General features: G+C 50.1%; 1 protein-coding gene across 1 annotated transcript in view; it reads right to left on the bottom strand.

Annotated features, from left to right (window-relative positions):
• Positions 1–4904: 4904 nt before the first annotated feature.
• Positions 4905–25761, bottom strand: part of PRKN (parkin RBR E3 ubiquitin protein ligase) — a 1192284-nt gene continuing 1171427 nt past the window's right edge. Inside the window, exons 11-12 of the mRNA XM_075554213.1 lie at positions 12767–12884; positions 4905–6185 (exon numbers count right to left, since the gene is read on the bottom strand). Coding sequence (XP_075410328.1) covers positions 6073–6185; positions 12767–12884 — 231 coding nt within the window. The 3' untranslated portion in view covers positions 4905–6072. The remainder of the gene's footprint in view (positions 6186–12766; positions 12885–25761) is intronic.

Raw genomic sequence — 25761 nt, 5'->3', positions numbered from 1 at the left:
CTGAGAATAATGAATGGCCAGGGCTTGAGGCTTGCTTGGGGACTGTCTTAGTTAGCTGGTGCTGCTGTGAGAGAAACAGAGCAGGGGGAATGGCTTGATTTAACAAACAGACATTGACTGTGTCCCAATTTAGGGGCCAGCTCTAGGGCCATGGGGAAGATCCTTGTCTCCTTTTAACATCTGTGAGCAGCATTCCTGGGCCAAGGGGGTCTCAGTGCAGGGATCCTAGGTCCAAAGGACATGCTCCACTCCTGACTCTTCATTCTCCGGGATAGTAGGTCCCTTCTCACTCTTGTAAGAGAAAAGGTAATGCAGGCGGAAGCTGCCCAGATCAGGGCTGTGATCTGAGGAAGGGCGTTATAACCGCCTTCATTCTGCTTCAGGGAGCCCTGATGGCTGGCCTCGTGGGTAATGTACTGGGCCACTAACTGCAAAGTCAGCATTTTGAAAACAGCCTCGGGAGAAAGAAGGGGCTTTCTACCCTCAGAATGAATTACCGTCTGGGGATCCCCAGGGGCCGTTCCCCGCTGTCCCACAGACTCACTATCTACGGACTAGATGGCAGCGAGTTGGCTGGTTTGTTTTTGAGATCTGCTTCATTAACACCCAAACGCAACCTCATCCCTTACTGACAAAGAGATCCTGCACGGCCAGTCTCTCCCCCATGCTCCCGCCACCACCGAAAGAAACAAACACATCCGCTGTCCATGGAGCGCATTCTGACTCAGGGGACCCTGTACAGGAGAGAGCAGGACTGCTTTCTGAGGCTCTCTGAGGCTGGACACCTTCACAGAATCAGCCTGCCACATCGTCTTCTCAAGGAGCAGCTGGTAGGTTTCAATCAGCATCTCAGTGCTTAACTCATGGCACCACCAAGCTCCATGAACACATCCAAATAACGCACTGCCCTTGAGTCTATTCCTATTCGCGGCGATCCTAAAGGACAGAGAAAAATTTCCCTGGTGGGTCTGAGACTGCAAATCTTTATGGGAGGAGAAACCTCCTCTTTCTCCCATGGAGCAGTTGGTGGTTTTGAACTGCTGACTTTACCATTAGGAACCCAATATGTAATTACCTCACCAGGCAGGAATTGATGAACACAGAGTGTCAGGATTTACAACTCACCACAAATGGAGGATGCGTCTTTGGGGGGAGGGCCACGTAATTACATAATTGCCCAAACACTGAAAACCATGGGCCAGCCTGGTTGAGATATAATTTGGGGGAACACAGTACAATCCATAACAGATGTCAGTGATCACTAGACAGCAGATCCCAACGGCCCATCCCACACCTTTCCCTGTCTCCTCAGGCCCAGGTACCCAATGCCTGCCTGTTGTTTTCTTCATAGATCGTGTCTCTCCTCTTCCCAAATTCATCTGTCACCACTTGGGCTGAGCCCTCTCTTTCATCAAGGGAATATTAGCCAGGGATACTAGGAACGAGGAATAGGTTACTAGCTCCAATCTCTTAGAAATCATGGTTTCCTGATTCATTCAAAGTGGTTTGGCAAATTCATGCCATAATCTTGCCATCTTCAATCAAGTCTCTTTCTCTCTCTTTTTGAGTTTGCATTCATCCATTCCTCTCTAAAGGGATGTGTGTAGGCGGAACACAGATGTGGCTTTATTCAAGAAAACAACCCCAGCCTCCTCAACTATGGAACTTCAGAAAGTAAATCGAGATTACATGTTTTCTTCTCAAATAGAGTTAATTAAAGTCTGGGCATGTTGACTGCGTGGTGAATGGGTACCTTGCCCGATGTTCCGAGTTCAGCCGGGCAGGTGTCACGCCCAGTTTTAACTCCTAAACACCAGCTGATTGAGGAATTCAAGAACATTTAGTGTTAGAATTAGGTGCTCAGTACCGGCATGTTCCATCACCTCATGCGCCTGTGAAAGTTGGGCATTGAATAAGGAACAGAGAAGAATCGGTGCCTTTGAAGGAAGGTGCTGCTGAAGAAGACTGAAAGTGCGTGGACTGTCAGAGGGACAGACAAATGTGTCTTGCAAGTACGGCCAGGGTGCTCCTTAGAGGCAAGGATGGCGAGACTCCATCTCATGTACTTTGGACGTGTGGTCAGGAGAGATTAGTCTCTGGAGAAGGACGTCATGCTGGTAAAGCAGAGAGACGAGAAACAGAGGAAGGCCTTCAACACGGTGGATTGCCACAGAGGCTGCAACAATGGGCTCAGACATAGGAACCATTGGGGGGTGGGCAGGCTGGGGCAGGCTCTTGTTCTATCGCAGATGCGGTCACTGGGGTCAGACGGACTTGACGGCACCTAACAACAACAGTGGTTTCTATGCTAATTGTGCTTTACGTGTTACAGTGCTTCCCCTGTAAACATGAGAGCTGCTTCATTTTCATAGCAGAAGGCCAGAAGCACCTGAGATGTCTACATGTCCCATGAAGACAGACAAACAAACAAACAAACAAACCCCACACTTGGCCAGTGCCACTGAAACTGGAAATGCAGATAAACAGGCAGCTCATCCCGATGCTAATTGGTTGTCTGCATGTGGACATCAGTTTAATGTGTATCTCCCATCACTGGCTGTCTGTGGACCTGGACAAGAACTTGGGCCCCAACACCCAGCTCATAGTTTTAACTCCTTGCTCCTGGATAGGGTGGCATCTGACAGGAGAAGAGACCCCCTGGAGAAGCCAGAATCCTGGAGCTTCCTGGGCAGATCCATGGCTGTTCTGGGCCTTGCATGGAGTTTCTCGTTCAAGGATTTTCCCTGCCCCCACTCTGGCTTTGGCATCATGTATGGTTATCCAAGAATGACTCAGTGAGAATAGTTTCAAAGACAGCTTGGTGACAGCCTTTTTTCTGCTTGATGCTAGCCATTCTTGTGCCGATCACGTCTGCTCTCTCCTGGACTGTCCAGTCACTGTCCTGTCTTTGTACCTTTACCATACTTACCGGGTCTGCTCCTGCAATGGTACCAAGCTGCAGGCTTCCAATGTTTAGCCACACAGCTTACCCGAACATTTCTGTCCCTCTCATCAGCGCCCTAAAAAACTTAAATCACACGTATTCTACTTCTCTGTCTCCCATTTCCTCTACAGTTTACAATTCACACACATACACTTTACCCATGAAAGCAGACAATTCAGTAACGTAGCAGTGCTGCGTATCCCTCGACAGCCAATTTAAAACATTTTACCACCTCAATAATAACCTTTGCACCCATCAGCATCCAGATCCCATTCCCCCACTTCCTCAAAAAAAAATAATGAAATAAAACAAAAACCAAAATCGAATAAATTCTGACTCATAGTGACCCTGTCAGGCAGGATAGAACTGCCGCGTATTTCTCTCTCGGAGTGACTGGTGGTTTAGAACTCACTGACCTTGCAGTTTGCAGCCCAGTCCATAATCACTATGTCACCAGGGCCCCTGCCTCAGCCCAAGCAACCACAAATCTCTCTTCTGTCTTCAAAGGTGTGTCTAATCTAAAGAATAAATCTGTCTTGCAGGAAGTACAGCCCGAATGCTCTTTAGAAGTGAGGGTGGCAAGACTTTGTCCCACGTATCTTGGATCTGTCATTAGGCGGGACTGCAGATAAAGACAGCATGCTTGATCGGCCAAAGGAAGACCCTTGATGAGCTACATTGACACACTGGGTCCAAATTTCACAACCACTGGGAGGATGGCGCTAGACTGGACAGTGTTTCCTTCTGCTGTCCCCGAGGGACCGACGCGTCAGAGCTGACTCAACAGCACCTAACAACAAGGCGCGCCTATGAAGGGCCTTTGTGTGGGACTTCTTCCAGAGCACTGTGTGACCAAGGTTCACTCAGATTGCGCCCTGTCTCACCATTTCATTTCTTTTTACGGCCAAATCCTAGTCTGCTCTAGGAGTACAGCGCATCGGTTATTTGACGGATGTTGGGGTTGCTTCCGTGGTTTAGCTATTGTGAACAGTACTAGTTTTGCTTGGGTATCTACCTAGTAGGAGGGAGACTTGGCGCACAGTGGTCAAGTGCCTTCCTTCCACTCCTCCCTCCACACAGGCATCTTGGATTTGCTGCACTCTTATGGCGGTCATCAGGGTCTCGGCTCCTGCTTCTGAAATGGCTCACTTTCTACCCAGCAGAAGGGAAACACTGGGTTAGAGTCCTTTACACAGTGTTTGCATCAGCCCAGAGCTGCCTTGGAGGAAGGATGGCCAGGGTGCTCCTTAGAAGCAAGGGTGGACGATGTCTTACCTGCTTTGGACGTTTGCAGGAGAGACCCGTCTGTGGAGAGGGACCTCCTGTTGGGTAAAGTGGAGGCGAGTGAAGAAGAAGAGGCCCTCATGGAGATGGACGGACACAGTGACTACACAATGGGCTCAGGCTTAGGAACCACTGTGGGACGGGCAGACCGTGCAGCGTGTTACTTGGTTGTGCATAAGGTTGTTATGGGTTGGATCTGACTGTTATGGCACCTAACAACAACAACAACAACAACAACAAAACAATGTCATTTTGTGGGAGCTAGAAACACTACTGATGGAAGAGTCCCACCAAGTCCTTTCAATTCACCACAGGGAGTCTTCAGTTCTCTGTCCCACTTCATCAGGCCTTTTTTTGATTTGTTTTGTAAATGGGAATTCGAGTTCTGCTCCATTGATCTGAGAGGAAGAGATTCACAATTACACTAGTGCCATCGAAATGGCATAACGGGGACCCAAAAAGAAGGCTGCTGGCTGGTGAGAAATTGAACCGTTTCCTTGGAACATTCACCCTAGACTCAATAAAGTATTGTTACAAAGAAAACACACCCCGACGATGGATTCACAAGCGATTCTGAGGCTTTTATTGACCATATGCGTACACACGTGGATACAGCTGTCGGGTACTTCCTTACACATTACAGAGAAAGAGAAAGATTCTTTTGCCATGACTTTACTTCCGGCCTTTGATTCTTGCTGCCCCATTCAAGCAAAGAGCATATCACTTCTGATTTGATTCAGGACCATTCATAGTGGTTGCTTTTTCTTCAACTTATTTTAAGGATTGCATTCTGGAAAAGCAACAACAACAACAACCAAATGCAGGAGCAAGGAAGCCCCACCAAGCTAAGAGAAGAGCCCAGGCTGGCACACCACACCTCACTCAAAGCTTCCACAGAGGCTGGAAACACACGGGCAAACGATGCCAGTGTACTGCAAGCCCACACACCAGCCTGATTGCAGGAGACACTGTGAAGGCATCATTTTCAAACACAGCCCTTGACGATATGAAACCAGGTGTACTCCTGGCACAATTCTCACAGAATCCTCTGCATTTTTGGCTCCTGTTTAAGGCCATGATGCAATCACTTCTCCCTCCCTGACCCCTTATCCACGAGATTCACAGTGTAGCCAGATGAATTCACCCAGGCTCTACCCTACGCTGCAAGAGGAATATTTAAATCCAAATAATTGTTTGGTAAGAGCTTTGGAAAAACAAATTTCTCTTTAGGACCGAAAACAGTTCAGCAGCTGGATTCTTCCCCTGTCATTTAAACACTCTATCTAGAAGTGTCTCGCATCGTCCACAGCGGGCCTGTGCATCGCGGGTGCTTCGTCAGTGGGGCTTTATGGAGATGGGATTCTTAGTGATGAGTACACGCGGGCCTCTGGGAACAGGCACCTTCCGAAAGGTGTTAGGGCCATCTCTCAAGCTCTGCAGACGCTTGTGAGGGTTCCTGACAACCAGTCTTAATGCGAACCACTGACAATTGACACCCCTCCACCTCTCACACCAAGACAAACAGTTTCCTGCCAATGAATGATTTCTTCCCCAGGTTGACTGTGAGTCAAATGTAGGGAATTAAGCCCAAGAAATCCTGTGCCTTTGAGCCCAGCGGTGGCCTTTTTGGTGTGTACAGCTGAGGCCCGAAAGCAACTCTTGGTGCCCTTGTCATGGGACAAGAGCTGTTTTTGATGGACACGGCCTTCAAGGGGCTGGCGGGAGCGGCTTTGGGCATTGTGTTTCTGGACAGAAGTTGAAATGCGTGTGTGCGCGTGTTTAGATCAAGAGAAGGCGGCAGAGAGACTTTGTGAATGAGCTGCTGGCGGTGCGGCCTCCGGGAGCTACACGTCGAACCAGTGGTCGCCCATGCACGTGCGGTTCCATTCCAAGCTGCAGTTCCAACACCACTCAAACTTGCACTGCGGCTGGGGACACTTCATGTGCATGCATCCACCTGTGGGGCCAGCAGAGGACATGCTGTCATTAGAGGGCACACACACACGTGCCGGCACATGCCCATCTGCAAAGCCTTGCCTCTGGGTGGTGCAAACGGTCAAGCGCTAGATGGCTCACGGAAAGGTTGGAGTCTGGCCCCACCCAGAGGTGCCTCAGAAGAAAGAAATGTCAGTCTGCTTCCGAAGTCCCCGCCTTAGAAGGCAAGTCATTGGACACAAATGAAACACACCGAGAATGCTGATTGCTCGTGGTAAATGGAAAAGTGTCATTGAACTGCTAAGAGGTGGTCCCGCTCTGAACACCTGGGCCACCGTGGACTGGAATGGACTGGGTGACAGCTGGTTTGGTTTGGATGTCTAGACGTGAATGGTTCAGTGAGAGACTGCTAGCCATGCCAAGGCAAAGAGAATCTAGGAGCCGTTGGAAAATCATACTGGGAAGTTCTCACGTTGTGTAGAGTGGGACTCACAAATAAATGGTTCATGTGTTTCAGGCAATGAGTTACCTCCTCATGTGTTCATCTGAATAATTTAAATGTGTATATAATGTCCCACTTATGGTTAATTGCTTTAGAGTTATTGTTTTAAGGTTATCAATCCCTATTATTAATCTTTCGGGTGTTTGAATTGGGCCAAATTGGCGAGAGGGGACTGGGGATAGTCTCTTCATTCACTTCTTCATCCTTTACCTGAATCCCATAAAACGATTTTTCTTTCCTGGGACGAGTTTTTGGACATCTCTTTGGTGTTATTTGTTGGGGCAAAAATTCACAAAACAGGAGTAGGGATGGCAATCTACTTTTTATGAGGAATATGTTCCTTAACCCAATTGTGAGGAAGGTGCAGGAGTGGGCAGTGTTTCGTTCTGCTGTGCAGACAGTTGCGATGGGTGGGAACCGACCTGAAGGCGTGAGGTCCCTACCAGCAACATGTTCCTTAACGCCATTTAAAATTCCTATTTAAGCCAAGAACAATTTGTTGCTGGGGCTAGTGGCTGTTCTATTGGCTCCTATCGAAGGGGCCCTCATTGACCAGGGCACGAAGCTTTGCCCGGTCCAGCGCCATCCTTGTGATAGGACACACGGCGGAGTTCACTGGTGTAGCTGCGGTGTCAGCCCATCTCATGGAGGCTGTTTCTCATCCCCTCTGACCTTCTCATTTGCCAAAAATGTTGCCCTTTCCTTGCAATGGTCTCTCCTCATGATGTATCCAAGATTGGTGTGTTAAGGTCTAAGCAACGAACATCTGTTGACAGGCATAACGCTAGGTGTGATGGTGAAAGACTCGGTTATGAACCAAAAGGTTGGTGGCTTGAACTCACCAGCCACCCCCTTGGAGGAAGAAGTGGCCTCTGGCCTCCAGATGGAGGTCAAGCTGCAGACACCCTATGGGGAAGTTCTACTCCGTCCTGCAGGGTCACGCTGCATTGGAATTAACTTGGCCGTCACGGGTCTGGTTTGGGGCTCAACCACACGCGAGCCCAGTTCACCCTGAATGTTATCCCACTTCATCCTTCTGAGACAGACACGGGCCGATTCGGGGGTTTCTCAAGGTTATGTATTTGTAAGTGGGGAGGATTTTACTGAGCCGTGGGCTTCCAGGGCTCGGGCTCACGCTGGTGCAGAGCAGGGGCTCCAGCCTGAGCTGAGCGGACACCGACGTGGGGGTTATTTTGGTATGCAGCCTTTCCTCCCATGTTCTAAAAACAGTCAAGTCTTGAGAGAGGTCAGGGGAGAGCACGTGTGTGACTCCTCCTGTGTCGGACTGAATTTCCGAGGGCAGTCAGCCTAACGCTGCATCTTCCCTTCTTTGCTGCAGTTGTGCACAAAACAGATTGCTCTCTATTATTCATTTTCACCAATGATCTGAGGAACTCGCTTCTTTCACGCCAAATTTTCCAGGTAATTGCTTCAGTGCAGTTTTACTTTTATTATTAGAAATCTGGCAAGAGAACTTTCACGAATCTATGAATATTTATGGATGTGCGACTACAGGCTAATGTGCGTCGGGATCGCTCCGACACATTGAAAGTCCCAGACATTTCTCCTTCCCTTTGATCTTTAGTGAAAGCATGACACTACTGCACACACAGGGGAGCCAAGGAAAACTTCACATTCTCCACTGAGGATGGCGTCCTATTCAACCCACAGTTAGGGATTATAGATTTATAATCGACCTGAAAAGACAAACTAACTTGGTATTACGACATCACTCAAGTTTCTTGAAAATGGCGTAAAGAGTTCGTTAGGAACATATCCAAACTCAATGAAGTGCTAAAATAGGGCCGAATGAAGAGCTGAGCAAGGGTTTGCATTCTGCCCCAATGTAAGGGCTCTGGAGCAGTAGTGCTATAAGAAACCCCTCTTGCCAAAACTAAAAACCGAACGGCCCAGCAGCAGCAGAAAGGAGCTAGGAAAAGGGGATAGCTACGTTGTGAGCTCTTTCCTTCTGACACAGTCCCCACCACTGTGTGGCAGAGCAGAACCTCCGGGGTTTCAAAGGCTGACCTTTCAGAGTAGCTTGCCAGCCCTTTCTCCCGAGGCCTCTCGGGGTGGACTTGACCCTCCCGTCATGTGGCTAGCAGCTGAGAGCACGGACCACTTGCATTACAGTGATCGCCACGGGGCGATGCGCTACATCCCACAGCCTGGAGAAACACCAAGGACCGAGTCCTAGGAGATTGCCAGCTTAAGGCAAACGCAAGCAAGAGCTGCTGGTCATTTTTGGAGGCTTGGGAGAAAATTTGGGCTCCCTCGGTAGGAGTTCTGCTTGCTGGCTGATACTCCAACAGCGGGAGGCCAGCCTACTCTGGGCATTCACTATCAGGGCTCTGGCCATCAAGTCCTCCCTTGAATTTAAGGAGAGAATAGAAATTCCTGAACCATCTGGAAGGAGAGTTGGTAGGCAACAGGAAAATCGACTTTTCTGGGCTTCAGCTGGGTATGAAATAAGCAACCAGCTCAGTGAGAACTTGTAGAGAAGAAAGCCAGTCGCCTTTGCTCACAGAGGGTACAGTGGTTTCCATCATACTGGGTATATTTCAAACCCAGTTGTAGATCTCATGTATAAGGCAAGAGTTTTATCTTTTTAGTTTATGAGCTGTAATGATATACATTTCAAAATTGAGGCTACAGGGCTTCGTTCAGAATTGAGACTTTCGACTTGAGATGACTTTGGAGCATTCGCCAGGTCTCCATGAATTATTTCCTAACACGGAAACTGTACAAGGTTTACCGAGGGCTGTTGTGGGTGGTGTGCTTTCAACATGCAAACTCACTTTCTCCTTAATGTCAATTCTTTAAGGAATGGCTTATTATCAACCCATTTCAGAGACAAGGAGACTGAAGCTGAGAAGCCACATTGGATGTGGCTGGAGCCGATTCTAACTCAGGCAGTAGGAGCCCAGAATGGATGCTCTTAACCTGTGGTGCTGTATCCTGAGATTACTAACAGCTCATTGGACGGGTTTATCATCACACAGGAGTGCTCTCATAATTGAGGACTCTGATAGCCGCCACCAACTTGGCATCATCGACATATCCACATCTTGGTAACTTTGAACATTGAGATGTTCTTGGGCTTTCCTCAACACAGCCCTTTGCCTGGCTCTGCTCACAATACAGTGTGTGCACATCTGTAGTGCATATTTCAGTGTAGTCCTTTGGGATAGATTTCCAGAAGTCACATTATTGGGTCAAAGGATGGAAACATGAAAAAAATTTAAATATAAAGCTCAGGTGGTAAGAGTTGCACCAAAGTGTGTTCTCATCATTTTTGATAATTATCCTTAACAAACAATAAAAAAACCCTTCGGTGATCATGAAATAAAGTCTTAGTATTAAATTTGCATCCATTAAATACCACCGCAATGGAATGCTGGCTCATGTTCATGAACTACTGAAAATTCTCCCATGGGAAAGGGTCTGTCCCCATTACTTCCCTTACATCTTCCTGAGCTTTAAGTAAGACAACACTGATCAATGGGGTCAGTGGTCACCACAGTAGAAAAGCTCTCTCTCTTGATTACATTGACCAGTGAGTGCAGCGAGCTACGTGGCCTGCCCACCCACTGCATTTTCTAGGAATGTTCTGGGATGAAAAGCAATAAGAATTACTCATGGGCTCAATAGCATCCTATCCCCACCCCTGAAGAGGCCTCTGATCCACAGCTGGAGACTTGGCTGGGCTCAAATGGTTCTTGCTTCTCTGCAAATATCAGCTTCCTGTTTGTGCTACTGGACAGATGTGAGGGAAGAGGTCACTGAGTGTCTGGGATGGAACTTCTGGATCTCATTCCATAGCAACAGAGCTGGGACCCACCTACAACCAGGTTGCCCCATAAAGAGAGGGTGGGGAGAGCTGTTGCAGGTGCTGCCACCTGGTTCTCATCTGTGACGGTGCTCCAGACTCTCTCTCCCATGGGTCATAGGGTTTCAAGTTTAGAAAGGTCTCTGTGCATGCTGGGTGGTGGTGAGTTTGGACTAAATGGACAGCAGTTGCTGGGCTGGCTGCTGCGAGTGCCAGGGTCACGGAGCATGGCAGGCCAAGCATGAACTTCCAACACACACCTACTCCTTACTTACTGGCATGCTTAGGCTTCAAAGTCTAGGTTGTTAGGTGAGAATCAGTGTTGTGAAAAATGGAAGATGATCGCTTCAGATCACAAAACAGAGGGCACATCAAATTGAGCAACATGAACCCAGACAAGATGACTCAAGACCTTAGCTGTCTCTGTCAGCTTCCCTCTCGCCTTGCACCTCAGCACTCTCTACAGCCAGACACCTGCCCTTAATGCACAAACTATCCAGGCAATTTTCTACTGATGCCAAAGATGTGGAATCTAAGTGTAGAAATGCCCTCTCTAGGTTTTCAGGGACTGATTCTTTTCCCCCAATAAGTGAATCACCAGTTCTTTTTTCTCCACCTCCCAAGGAGTCTCTCAGTAGACTTGGAACTCCACACTTGTGGCTAACAGCCAAATGTGTTCACTGTGCATCACTCTGGCAATCATCACAACAAGCCCCAAGCCCACACCAAGCCATTGTTCTTGAGTAGACTCCAACTCATAGCAGCCGTATGCTAACAGAAGACAGATTCCCACAGGCGGAAGAAGGAAATCATGCCAAAGCATGTTCAAGTACACAGGGGGATATGAATCAGTGTGACATGAACAAAGCATTTCGTGACCAAAAATAAATTTAGAAGACTGTTGGTCAAACAAAATTAACAGCTGTCTTGTAGGTTCGAATGAGGGTCTGAATATGCTAATGTATATTGTGAATGAAGAGCCCTGGTGATGTAGTGGGTCATGGATTTGGCTGCTAACCAGAAGGTCGGCAGTTTGAAGCCATCAGCCACTCCTCAGGAGAAAGATGAGGCTGTCTGCTCCTGTAAAGACCTACAGCCTTGGAAACCCTAGAGAGCATTCTACTGTGCCTTGTAGGGTCACCGGGAGTTAGCACGGACTCAGTGACAGCTGCTTTTGTTGTGAAGGTAGTTGTTGCTCCCTCAGGTTGTTGATGGGAGGGTTGAATTATTTTTATGCCGTAGAACACACAGAACAAGGTCTGGCATATAGTAAGTGCTCAGTAAAAGAGCACGAGGACTTTCTCCTCTCTGCGCTTAGGACGGGAGACAGTGTCTAACATTGATAACAGAGCACCAGGACTTTCTCCTCTCTGCGCTTAGGACGGGAGACAGTGTCTAACATTGATAACAGAGCACCAGGACTTCCTGGTCACCACCCTCTGTCTGGCAGCGTGTCCGTACAGTGCAGAAAGCTGAGTGAAAATGGAGACAGGGCTTGGAGTGAAGCATCTACCGGAAGCGAGCCTGTGAAAACGAGGAAGGCCCAAAACGAGATGGGATTGGCACAGTGGCTGCAACCATGGGCTCCTACAGGGCAGATTGTGAGACTGGCACAGGCCGGGCGATGTCTTGTTCTGTTCTCAGTGAGTTGGAGCTGTGGTTCTGGAAGTGAGGCCACTGCTATTTCAAACACCAGCAGGCTCACTCATCAGGCCTGAGCGCAGCTTCCAGACTAAGACAGATTAGCAAGAAAAGCTTGGCAGTCTGCTTCAGGCAAGTAGGCAAGCAAAACCCTGTGAATGGTGGTAGCATACTGTCTGAAAGAGTGCGGGGAGAGGAGCCACCTTTGGTTTGAAGGCACTCAACTACACAGCAGCCACAGGGGGCTTCCTCAAACCTAAGATGCACCCAATGCTGGGACACTGTCCTGCTGTACGTAGGATCAGCATGAGTTAGCGTCGTACCAACAGCACTCTCTGCCGAGTCCTGGGCTCGTTGGTCTACTGCAACACACCATGGCCTGCGGTTCTCCCCACCAGCCTCACGGTAGCTCGGTAGCTCGGAGGGCAGGCTCTATTTTACAGATGAGGAGTCTGGGGCTCAGAAGTTTTAAAGGCTTGATGTGGTAGAACAGAGAGTCTAAGGTTTGCAAGGCTGCTTCAATATATCTGCTCGATTCCTTAGGAAATTCCTGCTTACTGTCACCATGGAGTGGACCCCCAATCTAAGACAAGCTCACCCAACCCTCATCATTGGTTTTGCCCAGACTTACCATTTTTTTCCACAGGCACGTGGCAACGAGGACAAGGCTTTGTGGTCTCCTTGATGGTTTTTTTGGAGGCTTCTTCCCATCGCGCTTGCTCTGCTGCCCTCTCATCGACCCTGTAGCCCTGGAGACACACAAATCCAACGTGTTTAGCTTAGAATCTTTATTTTGGAATGAAAACTGAAGCCACGAGGCTTGCCCCACCGCCCTCCTGCAAGACCACACCTCTCTTTTCAAGGCTAGGCAAGGACCTTCTCAAGGATGGAAAGTACCTTCAGGGGATATACATGCACCTGACCAGTGATGGACAACTATGAGGTGGTGTTGTGGCTACTCCTTGGGCTGTGATCCACAAGATCAGCAGTTCAAAACCACCAGCCGAGCCGAGTGGTCTCATGAACAGTGAACAGTCTTGGAACCCCACAGGGGGCAGTTCTACCGTGTTTGAGTTAGTTACATAATTTGTTGTCAATTTGAAGCTTAGGAGTGAAGGTGTGGAGTTTAGCCTGTCAATCAGATCGCAGCTTGATGACCTCATTTGGAGGTGCTAAGCTAATTGGGGGTGGGACACAGGCTGACTCTCTGGGACACATTGTAGCTGACAAGACACATGGGGAGAGGCTGATGGCAACCAGAGCCTCGGAGCTGGAGAAGCCACGTGGAGTCCTCTACCAGCTCTGAGATGCGTATACCACCACTGGATCCACAAGGCTTCCCACACACTGGCCTGTGATCTTCCTGCATTTGGCATCATTACATGTGTTTCCTGAGTCTGAAGAGGACTTTATAGATTGGTTTTGGACATATGGACTAATATCAGACTTATGGACTTGATCTGAACTGGGCTCAGATGTTTTCTTAATGTACAATTACTCTTCATATAAAACTCTTTCTTATATACGGATGTGTCTCCCTGGGTTTGCTTCTCTAGTCTACTGACACTAACACACTGTACTAGAGGGTTGCTATGAGTCAGCCTGGACTCCATAGCAGTGAGTTTTGTTTTTTATTTTTTCTTTCTACGCTTTAGAACCAATGGGAACACACACAGGCTCCGTTGACTTGTAATACCGATTTCTACCATCCATCTGTTGACTTGTCATACCGAGGTAGCTTGTATGTGCCTGTGATGCTGGAACCTGTCCTCCTGGTATTTCATAGAGCAGCAGGGTCACTCATGGTGGAGAGAGCTTCCAGAGTAAGAGGGAATAAGGAGGACACCTGGTGATCTACTTCTGAACACCGGCTGGTGAAACCTTGAGGACTAACAGCAGAGTATTGCCTGCCTGAGTCCTTGGAAGGGAAGGCCAGTCCCCTAGAAGACACCCTGACTCCAACCAGGGACCCAGACGCTCCGGCAGTCATGAAGGTGGCACAGAGATGTGCAGCGCTCGGTTCTGTGGTACCCGAGGTTCCCTGACTGGGACTGGACTTGGCAATTAAGAATGCCATGTGCCATCATTGACGCGAGCCACCGCGCATCCTTGTACAAATCCCACAGACCATGCCGATGGAGAAGGAAGCCAGGAGAGGGGACCACACAGCTGGGGACCCAGTCCAAGTCTCTGCGTCAGGGCACTTGTTCAGTCAATGTGCTGCCATCACAGGCACTTTCTGAGAAGGGGTTTGACGGGAGGAGAGGAAGTCGTGGTGCAACGATTCACCTGATATGGCTAGGAAAGCCATATCATAAAAGCAGCCAGCCACCCGAACCCAAAGTCAATGCCGACTCATAGCAACCCTGTAGGAAAGGGAAGTGCCCCTTTAGGGTTCTGAGATGGTAACTGCTTACAGGCATAGAAAACCCCGTCTTCCAAGGAGTTTGAAGCTACTGACCTTACGGGCTACTGCCCAACACATAACCACTTTGCCACCAGGGCACCTGTCTCCTAGCCAAAGTCCTTGTAATTCCCCCCAAACGACTGGGTGGGACCATGCTAATGAGGTGTATTTTCTCTTTCCTCCATCTGTCTGAGTAAGAGAAGGTGGGGGCAGGGTGGGAAGAATGTTGATAGGATTATTTGGTTTCGTTGGGATTATTAAGAGGGTTAATTGTGATTGTAAAAATGTGGCCCTCATAACTGGGGGATTGGTGGACCTTACCATCCTGCTGGGTATAAAGTGAGCCATCTCAGCAGCAGAAGGGGAGGTCTCACTACGATCAAGGAAGGGGATCCCAGAGCAGAGCACACCTTTTGGACCATAAGATCCCTGCATGCTGAGCATTCTCAATTTGGGGACAGAGGAGCTGTGACCTCAGAGGAAGGGCAGAGCAGCAGCAGCACAGCCAAGAACTAGAGCCCGAGACAGACAGGTGGGCACCCTTGATCTAAGATTACTTCTTGATGGACAACTCCTTCTGCTACCCTCATAGTATCGCTACCCCCACTGCTGTTCCGAGGGGGAAGTGGCAGGAGAAGGGGAGAAACGGGGAACTGACTACAATGATGTGCAATCCACCCCCTCCCAGGGGGACGAACAGCAGAAATATTGGAGAAGGGAGACAGTGGATGGTGTAAGACATGGAAATAATAGTATTTATAATTTATCAGGGGTCCATGAGGGTGGAAGGATGGGAAAAGGAAGGGAGAAAAGAGGGCTCAAACAGAAAAAAATATTGTTAAAATGATGAAGGCAGCATATGTACAAATGTGCGGGATACAATGTATGTGTGGATTGTAAAAAGAGCTGTCAGAGCCTCCAATGCAATGATTTATTTATTAAAAACAACAACAACAAAACCTCTTTGTGAGATATATAATCTGGTGTCAATTTGAGGATTAAGAGTGTAGGGGTGGAGCCTAGCCTGTCAATTAGAACATAGTCACTGAGGCCTCTGGGTGGGCACGGCCTTCTGAGGATTCTGGGAACTCCTATATTTCCTCCTCGGAGGTGGGAGGGAGTCTCTCTCTCTCTCTCTCTCTCTCTCTCTCTCTGCTCACTCCCTGTGAGACATCCCTATGGAGAAGACACATGGAGAGAGACTGATGGAGCCAGACCTCTAGAGGCGGAGAAGCCATGTGGAGACCCCTGCCAGCGCTGAGATACTTACAGCACCACTGGATCCACAAGAGTTCCCACACACTGGACTGTGATCTTCCTGCATTTGGCTTCATTGATTGTGTTTTGTGAGTCTGAAGAGGCCTTTATAGATTGGTATCGGATTTATGGGCTAATACTGGACTTAGACTTGATCTGGACTGGGCTGAGATGTTTTCTCAATATTTAACTGCTCTTGTATATAAAGCTCTTTCTTAGACACACTCTTTCTGATACATCTGTGAGTGTCGCTGGATTTGTTTCTCTAGGCAGCCTGGGTTAACACAGTTGCTGTCAGTTGGAATGGGTGCAGAGGAACCCAGCAGCAGCAGCAGCAGCAGCAGCAGCAGCAGCAGCAGCAGCAGCAGCAGCAGCAGCAGCAGCAACCACCTGGTTGAAGGAGCCTTAGTTGTGCCCTGGTGCGTCCTGCTACTGTTCACTGACTGGTCCATGGTGTGGACCCCTGAGATGCTCCGTGGGAGAAAGAGCTGGCAACCTCTTCCTGTCAAGATGGCAGCCACGAGAATCAGACGGGTCACTCTCCTCTCAATCGGACTCACTATGAGGCAGTATCCATGCAACGGCACCAGCAACAACTGCTGTGACAGAAGGATCATGGGAGTTAGGGACTGGAGCATCCCTGAAAGGTGGGGGGGGGGGGTCCTGTTAGCAACTATAGCTGCAGACCCTGCAGCACCAGGACCACCTACGTTCCCTCGTCTCAGTGAAAGCCCTGCTGGTCGGGTCTCGAGTCCAAGCTCTTTCAGTGACCACCAAACACAGTCATGTCTCCTACTACCACGAGGAATGTGGGAGGGAGGCCAAACAGGGCCATGGTGGTCAGGAGGACCCAGAGACTTTGGGAGAGAGCAGTTTTAAGGCAACATGTCATGAAGAGCCCGAGGAGAAGGTCCTTTCACCCAGCTGTGACCTCTCACACACACTCCTTCCCAGTCCCTCCTTCAACACCAGCTTGGTGTCTGATTCACTCTTCTGCTACTGGCCATCGCTGCCATCAGGCTGGCTCTGACTTCCGCAATCATCCTTCTCAAGGAGTGGGAGTCTCTCATTGACAAAGCCAATGCCTTTCCCCAAGTGCGCATCGTCCCTGGCTGTTCCAGGCACCTTCCTGATTGGCAAAGAGTCAACCCAGAGGCGTTCTGATGGCACCCCCATTCTGTGTCAGAGCTTCCTTCACTGGGACCCCTGAGGCTAGGGTGGAGCCAGAGACTCCATGGTATTTTCAATCATCTCACATGCATGCGAGAGCTGGGTACTGCATGCGGAAGATTGAGACAGAGTAGATACATTCGAATTGCGGTGCTGGAGAAGAAGGTTGGCAGTACCGCGCATAGACTGCGAAAGGACAAACCGATCTATTGGAAGAAGTACAGCCAGAGTGCTCCTTAGAGACAAGTATGGCGAGATGTGGTCGTGCAGACTTTGGGCGCGCTCTCAGGAGGGAACGATCCCTAAAAGAGGGCGTCAGGTTTGGTAAAGTAGAAGGGCCGTGAGAACGAGGCAGACCCTTGACAAGATGGGATAGGGCCGTGCCTACAGCGAGGGGCACACTTGTGAGGATGGCACAGGAATGGGCAGCGTTTCCTCCTGCTGTGCTTCGGGTGGCCCTGAGGCAGGAACACCCGGGTGGCACCTGACCACGACCGCAGCCACGGCGACCCCATCGCTGCCCTGGCTTCACTCTAGGTGGGAAAATGGAAGGAAAGGTCATAGATTTTCCCTGGGAACTCTTCGAAGCCCTCTCTTCCCTTTCCCTCTCCCTCTTTCAGAAAGCGCTCACTGTGTGCCAGGCTCTCAGGGCAGGGCTGGCCTGAGGACAAAGCAGCCCCGCGGCCTCTCCATTTCGCTCCCTCTCGGGCCAGGCTTCAGAATGTGGTTTGGAAAATCATTTTTGAGGATGGTCATAACGGGAGATTACAGCCATGAGTTTGCATTGCACACATACGTCCTTGAGCCAGATGTGTGGCTGCCCATGGGGGCGTAAGTGCTTCTAAGCGGGGAATGGAGTTAAGTAATGCCTGCCATTTGGAGATGGGTGGAAATGGAATGGCATCAATATTAAGTAGCAAGATTATTAATAGCTACCACATACTGGGGATTTTTAAAGTGCTCCGTGTTCATCTAAGAGAGGAAGGAGAGCTAATGTGTGCCCTGGTGATGGAGCGCCCCCGTCCGGGCCGGCTTGGGTCAAGAATTCCCAAAATGATCCACCCAGACTGGATTTTGAATACGGAAGCATCACTCACTGGATGCAGAGAGCCAGCCAAGGCGGGACGTGAGCAGGGTGGCAAGGCGAAGGAGGCTTTTGCCAAAATGGCCTCTAGAATGCCCACACTGATGAGAGCCCACTGCGTGCGGGGACGCATCAGTCACCGTAAGAGAGAAATGGAAACAGGCCCTGCACCAGGAAGCAAACGGGACCATGCTTCACCGGTGTCCGCTTCCCAGGCTTGGGGTAGGACAGGGATGTGCCATTTCCCAGACCCCCTTGGGAAGCCCCTGTTGGTGGAGTGGATGTGCCATTTCCTAGACCCCCTCGGGAAGTCCCTGTAGGTGGAGTGTCTGTAGATACCAATGGCAATGCAGACAGATGCATCTTAGGGGCTGAACTCTGCTAAGGTGTCTCATGCGTGCGTGTCTAGTCCCTGGGACCCCATGAAAACCCTGTAAAGAGTGTCTAGGCGGGGTTGGGAGGGCAGGACTGGCTCATTGAGCTCTGTGGTCACTTTCTAAGGTGGACGCTCCACTCCATTCCACCCAACTCACTGGCCTTGAGTCAATGCTGGCGAGTTTCTGAGACTGTTTCCAGGAGTAGAAAGCCTAGTTTTTCTCACCCAGAGCTGTGGGTGGTTTTGAACTCTTGACCACGTGGATCACAGTCCAATATGTAACCACAACACCACCAGGGCTCCCCATACTGGGAGGCTTCAGAAAACAGACATTGGTTCTCAGCATTCTGGAGGCCAGCCATCCCAGTATAGGAGGGCAGCTAAGTTCAGGGTGGCGGCCACGTTGATTCCTTCCGGAGGCTCTGCATGAAAGGGGCAATTCTAGGCCCTTTCCCCTGCCCCTGCTGTGGGCTGGCACTCCCTGGCTTGTAGATGTTGTTGCTGTTAGGTGTCTTCAGGTCAGGCCCAACTTCCTGAGCCCCTATGAATGACAGAGTGAAACGCTGCCCAGCCCTGTTCCACCTTCATGATCAGTCTTGTGTGAGCCCAGGCCAACCCATCTCCTGTGGACCGTCACTTTCTTCACTGGCTGCCCACCTGCAGACATTCCACTCCAAATCCTGCCACCTTGTTCACTCAGCCTTCTTCTCTGTGTCCTCTTCTCTCTTCATGGAAAGGGAACCCTCTCCCCGCCCCCACTCCCAGGCTGTACAACCTCACGTCAACTTGGTGCCTTCTCCCTCTGCCTATTTCCAAACAAGATCACATTCACAGGCACGGAGGGAGGATGGGGCCATAGCTTTTTTTGGGGGGGGGGGGAACTAGATCCACCCATGAAAAGCTCCTACTGTGAGCTGTCGGCTGAGCTAGACATGATGCATCGGTGATGTCACTGAATCCTCACGAGGCCACAGTGTCCATGTGCACGCTGAGCAGGAGGTGACAGAGGTTGATGCAGTGAGGTTCAGCTGGTCATGCAGGGGCCCCCGTCCGAGGCCAGCTCTGTCTGATTTCAGGACATGCTATGGGAGTGACAGCCCTTCACAGGGTCACGAGGAAATGGGGGCCAAATTTGGAAGATAGCTGTGGCCACTTGGCATGCTGTACCCTGTAAAGTCGCAGTTCCTGGTACCCCTATTAACTCGCAGGTGATGATGGCATCATTTGTCAGGGACCTCTGGGTGGTGCAAGGGAGTAGGCGCTCTACTACACTGTACAGGGTCGGCAGGTTGAGCCCACCCAGCAGTGCTGCGGAAGAAAGGCCTGGCACCCTGCTTCTGAAAAGTCACAGCCATTGGGAAGCCTATGCGGTCCTCGGTTCTGCTGAGCACAGGGCTGCCAGCAGCCAGAGCCCCCTCCACGGCAGTGGCTATGCTCAGTGGAAGTCTGGCCGTCATTTGATAGGAGGAAAACAAGAGTAGGGGGACCACTGCTTCCAGGAACGGCAGACCCACCTCTCCAGCAGAGGGACCATGCTCTGGCTTAGTCCCCCGTCACTGTGGTCAACCTACTGACAAGCTGAGGAAGTATCCCGTATCATGGCCAGGAGCAAACTTCATCTCATCTGCACGTTGTTAAGAAATGCTGCCAGTGGGGAAGGCCCTCTGGGGCCTCAGGGGCAGCACATGGAACCTTTGCAGGCAGCTGGCACGCCTTGGCTTTTTGCAGGAGGCCCGGTGGCGCTGTAGCCGCTGCCAGAATGCAGCAGCTTCTTTTAAGGATGTAGTGCCATCTGGTGGGTCAGGGACGCTGTGCAGTCACCGATGGACGTGAAATGCACACAATGAATCCCTCTTGGCTATGATCCTTGGACAGAGAAAAGACAGGTGCTTGTGTGTGTGCAAGTATGTGTGTGAGAATGTATGTGTGTGTGGCGTGTGTGTGTGAGTGAGAGTGTGTGTCTGCATGTGTGTGCGTGTGAGAGAGAGTGGGAGTAAGTAAGTGTGTTTGTGGTGTGTGTGCACAAGATGTAAGTATGTATGTGATTGTCATCCTTTAATTCGATATGTTGTGTGAGGATAAGTCAACAAGCATTGCTACAAAATCATAGCAGCCTTCCATGTTGGGCTGCTAACCGCAAGGTCGGCAGTTCAAACCACCAGCCACTGCTTGGGAGAAAGATAAGGTTTTCTACTGTTGTGAAGAGTTACAGTCTCAGAAACCCACAGGGGCGGGTTCACTCTGTCCTACAGGGTCTCTCTGAGTTGGAATGACTCAATAGCAATAAAGTTATATTTTCTTTCAATTTGTTTCAAATTGTGAAGGCATTTCATCCGGATGCAACTCCATCCAGGTTTGTGTGCTTCCGAAGGTGGTGTTTCTATCTCTCTAACTCTCCCCAAAGAATTCTGCCCTCTTGGCCTCCATGGGTAAAAATGGCAGTTTGGGGCATTCTCAAATAGGGCCTCTAATTGTGTTTCTTTTCAATATTCTTTGAGTTTTGGGGGTAAAACAGGAGGTTTCAGAGGCCAGATCAAGGCTGTGGGGTTGACTGGGGAATGCTTCCCAGCAAGACTCTCATGGGCCAGCCCTTGCTGCCCTTGACGAATGAGCGAGTGCCTAGACGGATGAAAAATAGCCTCCTCAGCCCCACTTTCCTGGCCTTTTCATAAAAAATGCCACTTTCAATCTTCTGCAAACATCTTTAAAATAAGCCCCTAGTCGATGACACCCTTTCATGGGATGGGAACAGCCTGCAGACAGTGGCGGATGGGTGCGTGTTAATGGCTGTGATGGTTAGCTTGTGTGTCAACTTGGCGCACACACGTGGGAAGGTATGCGTGGAGTCCAGTCTCTCAGCCTAATGGTGTCTCCTTGGGGAGTGACCTATTTAGAAGTGACCCTGTGGAGGATTTCTCCTCTCTCTTTCCCTTCTCTTGGGTCCTGCTTAGTTGGACCCTCGTCTGGCTCCTGGGGCCAGTGGCCCAGGTGGTCTGTCGACCCTGGGAGCTGCTAGTGCCCTGCCATGTTCTGGGTAATCTTGGATCTACGTGATTCTGCACACTCACTTCTTCTTGCTTCACTGACTGACAGCTGTGTGAGTCTGGATGGGGCATTCAGCTAGCATCTGACCCATGGACCGGGCTGGGCTGCTTCTTGGACATAGATTTATTTCTTTATACAAAGTTCTTTCTTATACATATGCGTGTCACTGGCTGTTTCTCTAGGAGACCCCGCCTCGCACACCAGCCTAGCCTCTAGCCCCCCTTCCTCCAGGAGGGGCAGCTCTTCGGATCATCTCAGTTCCAAGGTTCCCCGAGGAACAGCTGGATCCCCTGCTACCACTGCTCAGCTCAGCATTACCCTCCGCCCAGCCCTGCCTTCGGTCTCTGCCTTCACGTGTTGCTGAGAGCACTCCCCAAGACAACACCTTTCCAATCGGTATTCAAATTTCAGACAGCTTCTCTGGGAAGCTGGCATTGGCCAGCTGAGTCTAGGATTAGACATCTGGCAATGGGGTTCCTGCTGGGAGATGACCCATGGAAACCTCACCGGGGCCCAGCACAGCTCAGGGCTCTCCAGAGGGTCCCACCAGGCTGCTTTGCAGGCAGCCCTCTCTCTTGGGCCTTAGTAACATGCAGCCCCTATGGTCTCAGGGGTCTCTGTGGTAGGAAAGGAGTTTCCACAGAAAGAAGTTCATCACAAGCCCATGAGAGAACCACAATGCATTTATGTGGGGCTTGTAGGTTAGACTGGTTAGGGATTATGGGAAATAGACACTCATGGCTAGGGATGGAGTCAAACCTGTCAGTCAAGTAGCAGCATGATGGCACCTCCTTGATGTCATAAGCCTTTGATGTACGAGCAAGATGAACAGAGACAAGCATTCTCTCTGCCACTTCCCTTTCCTGTCTCCTGGGACTCAGCCTGCTTTTGAGGGGAGGCCCCATGTGGGCCATCCGCCCCAAGGAGCTGTTGGCATCCTGCTTTGTTCCCACCAGCCTTGGATCCACCAGACTCTGCACCCAATGGCCAGTGATCTGTCTGCTTCCCGGTCCACCTTTCTGTGTCATTGGCTTGCTTCTACGTGAGTCTGAAGAGAGCCCTGGGCTGCATTGGACTTGAGGACTTGAGTTGATAGCCAAGACCAAGTTCTCCAGTAGTGACATTGGACTGGGAGGTAACCAGGTACTCAGACTCATGAAGCATGAATATCTGCATCAACCCACAAGGTAAGCCACTCACAGGTGCTTAGCTGGGGGGACTCACAGGCAGTACAGAATGGAGTCAATGAGCGCCATTTGCAACCTGAAGTCTATCGGAGTGTGAGTTTTGGTTAATCCTATTCATGTTCCCCTTGGAAGCTCTCTAGCGTCCTTCCCATTATCAGAAGTCTGTCGGCAGTGCCAGGGGTGGACTGTAATAGAGGTTGTGAAGCCAACCACATCTCTCTCTGTAGGGTCAAGGCACCCATTTTGTCAACTCTGGGCATGTTGCCTGCAGGCATTTCCCTGCTACTCAGGAACTGAATTTTGTTGAAGAAAGTGGTTTCGCTCAGGACCATGTTCCCTCCTGGGGAATGGAAGGCTGTCCACAACTAAAGACTGGCCTGTGCATGGGAGTATAAAAGCGTGTATTCCCCCTTGGCCCACCCTATCTCAATTCAGCATGGCCCTGAAGGACGAGGTTCCTATGAGCACTGCATCACGGTGGGCCTTCTCTCTCGTCCACATCTGCTGGCTTCACACCGCACAGTGCTTTTCCCAGCATTCTCCAACCCACCTCCTGTGCTCGGCTCTCAAGAGTCACAGAGTTTGCATTCAGAAAACACAACCTATCACACATCCCTACAAACTGCTGTTCTCATTGCAGCTAGTTACCTTTCCACAGCACCATTCTGATCACGTCAGCTCTTTTAAGATCCTTTAATGAATTTCCCCTTAAACACCAGCCTCCTTAACACAACTCCAAAAGCCCCCAGGGGAGTAGTGGTTACACCTTGGGCTGCTAATTACAAGGTCAGAAGTTTGAAACCACCAGCCACTCCTCAGGGGAAAGACAAGGCTTTCTACTCCTGTAAAGGTTTACAGTCATGGAAGCACTTCTACCCTGTCCTTTAAGGTCACTATGCGTTCTCATCAACTTGATGGCTGAGGTGCTTTTGTGTGTGTGTGTGTGTTAACGTGACTTACAAGAAGACCCTTTTCTTATTGGCCCCAACTATGAGGGGCCTTCAAAAAGCATGTGGAATAATTCCATGTTTCCACTAACCTTTGCAACTTCTTGTCCTTCTCCATTTTTGTCCGCCACCCCCCGCCCCCCGACTTCATGTCACCACCTACTAGACCTCTCTCTCTCCCCTGTACACAACACTCTCTTTCATCTCTAGAACTCTGCACACATCCACCTCTGCCTACAACACTGGCAAGTCTCTTTCCACCAGAATAGCTCCTTTTAGCAGCCCACAGGAGCCAACAGAACCTGGAAACTACAAGAAAGGATCTCCCTGCAGAGCCCTCTGAGGGAGCATGACCTTGGGGGAAGACCTTGACTTTGGTCTTCAAACTTCCAGAACTGGGGAAGGACACATCTGTGTTGTTTCATGTTGCATGCGAGCGTTGGACACCAGATAAGAAAGACTAGAGAAAAAGGGGATGCATCTGGATGTCGGCACTGGCGAAGACTAATGAAAGCCAAAGACCAAGCACATCAGTCTTGGAAGAAGTGCAGACGGGGGGCTCCTGAGAGGCCAGGGTGGCGAGAGTTTGTCTCATGTGCTTTGGGCATGTTGTCAGGGGAGACCAGTCCCTCGAGAAGGATATCACACTAGTTAAAAGTAGAGAGTTGAAGAAAAAGAGGAAGGCCCCAGACAAGATGGGTGGACACAATGGTGGCAACAATGGGCTGATAGAAGAACAATTGTTGAGGATGGTGCAGGACCGGCGGTGTTTCCTTCTGTCGTGCGTAGGCTCTCTCTGCATCGACTGTACCTGACAATCATGCGGACCGTTCGTGGTGCTTGGTAAGATCGTCCGAGGGAAATGAATTCAAGATGAATCCAGGGAATCATATTTGCTCTTACTGATGGAGAGGATTATCGAACCCACAACCCTGCCAAGAGAGTCTTGTCCCTCCTCCGAGGCTAGGAGTAGGAAGATGGAGGAAGCCATCATTTATTCACAAACGCTCCTGCGCTCGGGGTGATGCTGATGAGAGAAACACAGGCCCCTGGATGACACAGCTCAGCGTTTTAGCGAAGTGATGGGAAGCCAAGCCTCAGGGGGTGCATGTCTAGGAGACGCCATGAACAGCGGCTTTCTGAAAGCTCAGAGGAAGCAAAGCTAATTCCCAAGGGAGGGCTGGCACAGGGCTGGGGGAGGAAGTGACGTATGAGCCGGGTCTTGAAGGTTGAACAAGAGCTTGCCAAGCAGAGACAGGTGCACTCCTGGGAGACGCTGTAGATTTATTAATTGGGGAGAGCAGTTGCTGTCCCCAAATGGCTGATTGGGTACAGCCACTGGAAATGATTTCCTCTGTGGCATTGGTCGGCGCCATTAAAAATCTGGAAGTCCCAGTCTGTCCTCCCGTTAAATAGAGGGAGAACCATCCTCGAGCTGGGACCGCTGGGAGGACGAATCAATTTCTGTGGTTTGCAAGAGCAAGTGTTTACTTATTAGAGGGCCTCCGGAGAGATGCTCAGACGGAAATGGAACACGGGGATGAGAACAAAGAGGCAAGAGCACATGGAAGCAAATGGAATTGGACTCTGATTAGCCCGTGATGGATTGATCTCCCGCCACCGATTTCCCAGACGCCCCACGGTTTCAACTTACAGCTTGTTCAATATTTTAAAACCAATTTAAACCCAATTTTTGAGTTTGGTTTTTTTAAAAAAATGATTGCATTAATCAAAAACTGCATTAAGGTTTGGGTCAAATGGCCCAATGGATGGGGAGAGCTGATGGGCCCCAGGAGGGGAGAGCATGCCTGCCTGGATCACGTACCATGTGACGAGACACCACTCAAAACAAGAGGGGGCCAGCAGGCAGGCCGACCGAAGCAGCCTCAGGAGTGAAGCTGCCTGAATGGAGCACGGGACAAGGGCGGAGGGGCTTGTTTGGTGAGTGTTAGAACAATCTGGGCACCTTGTTGCTTAGGATTGCTCATTGTGGTTGTGTAGATTATGATGATGGGGGTGAGCCCAAACTCTTCTGCTCCAAATCATAAACCACATGCATTGCCATCAAGTTGATTCTGATGCATCCTGACTCTATGGGACAGAGTGGACTTGACCCAGGGGGTTACGGAGGCTGTAGATGTCTACAGAAGCCG

Source organism: Tenrec ecaudatus, chromosome 7 (genome assembly GCF_050624435.1).
Source record: "Tenrec ecaudatus isolate mTenEca1 chromosome 7, mTenEca1.hap1, whole genome shotgun sequence".
NCBI classification, from domain to species: domain Eukaryota; kingdom Metazoa; phylum Chordata; class Mammalia; order Afrosoricida; family Tenrecidae; genus Tenrec; species Tenrec ecaudatus.
This window is presented reverse-complemented; position numbering and strand designations above follow the sequence as displayed.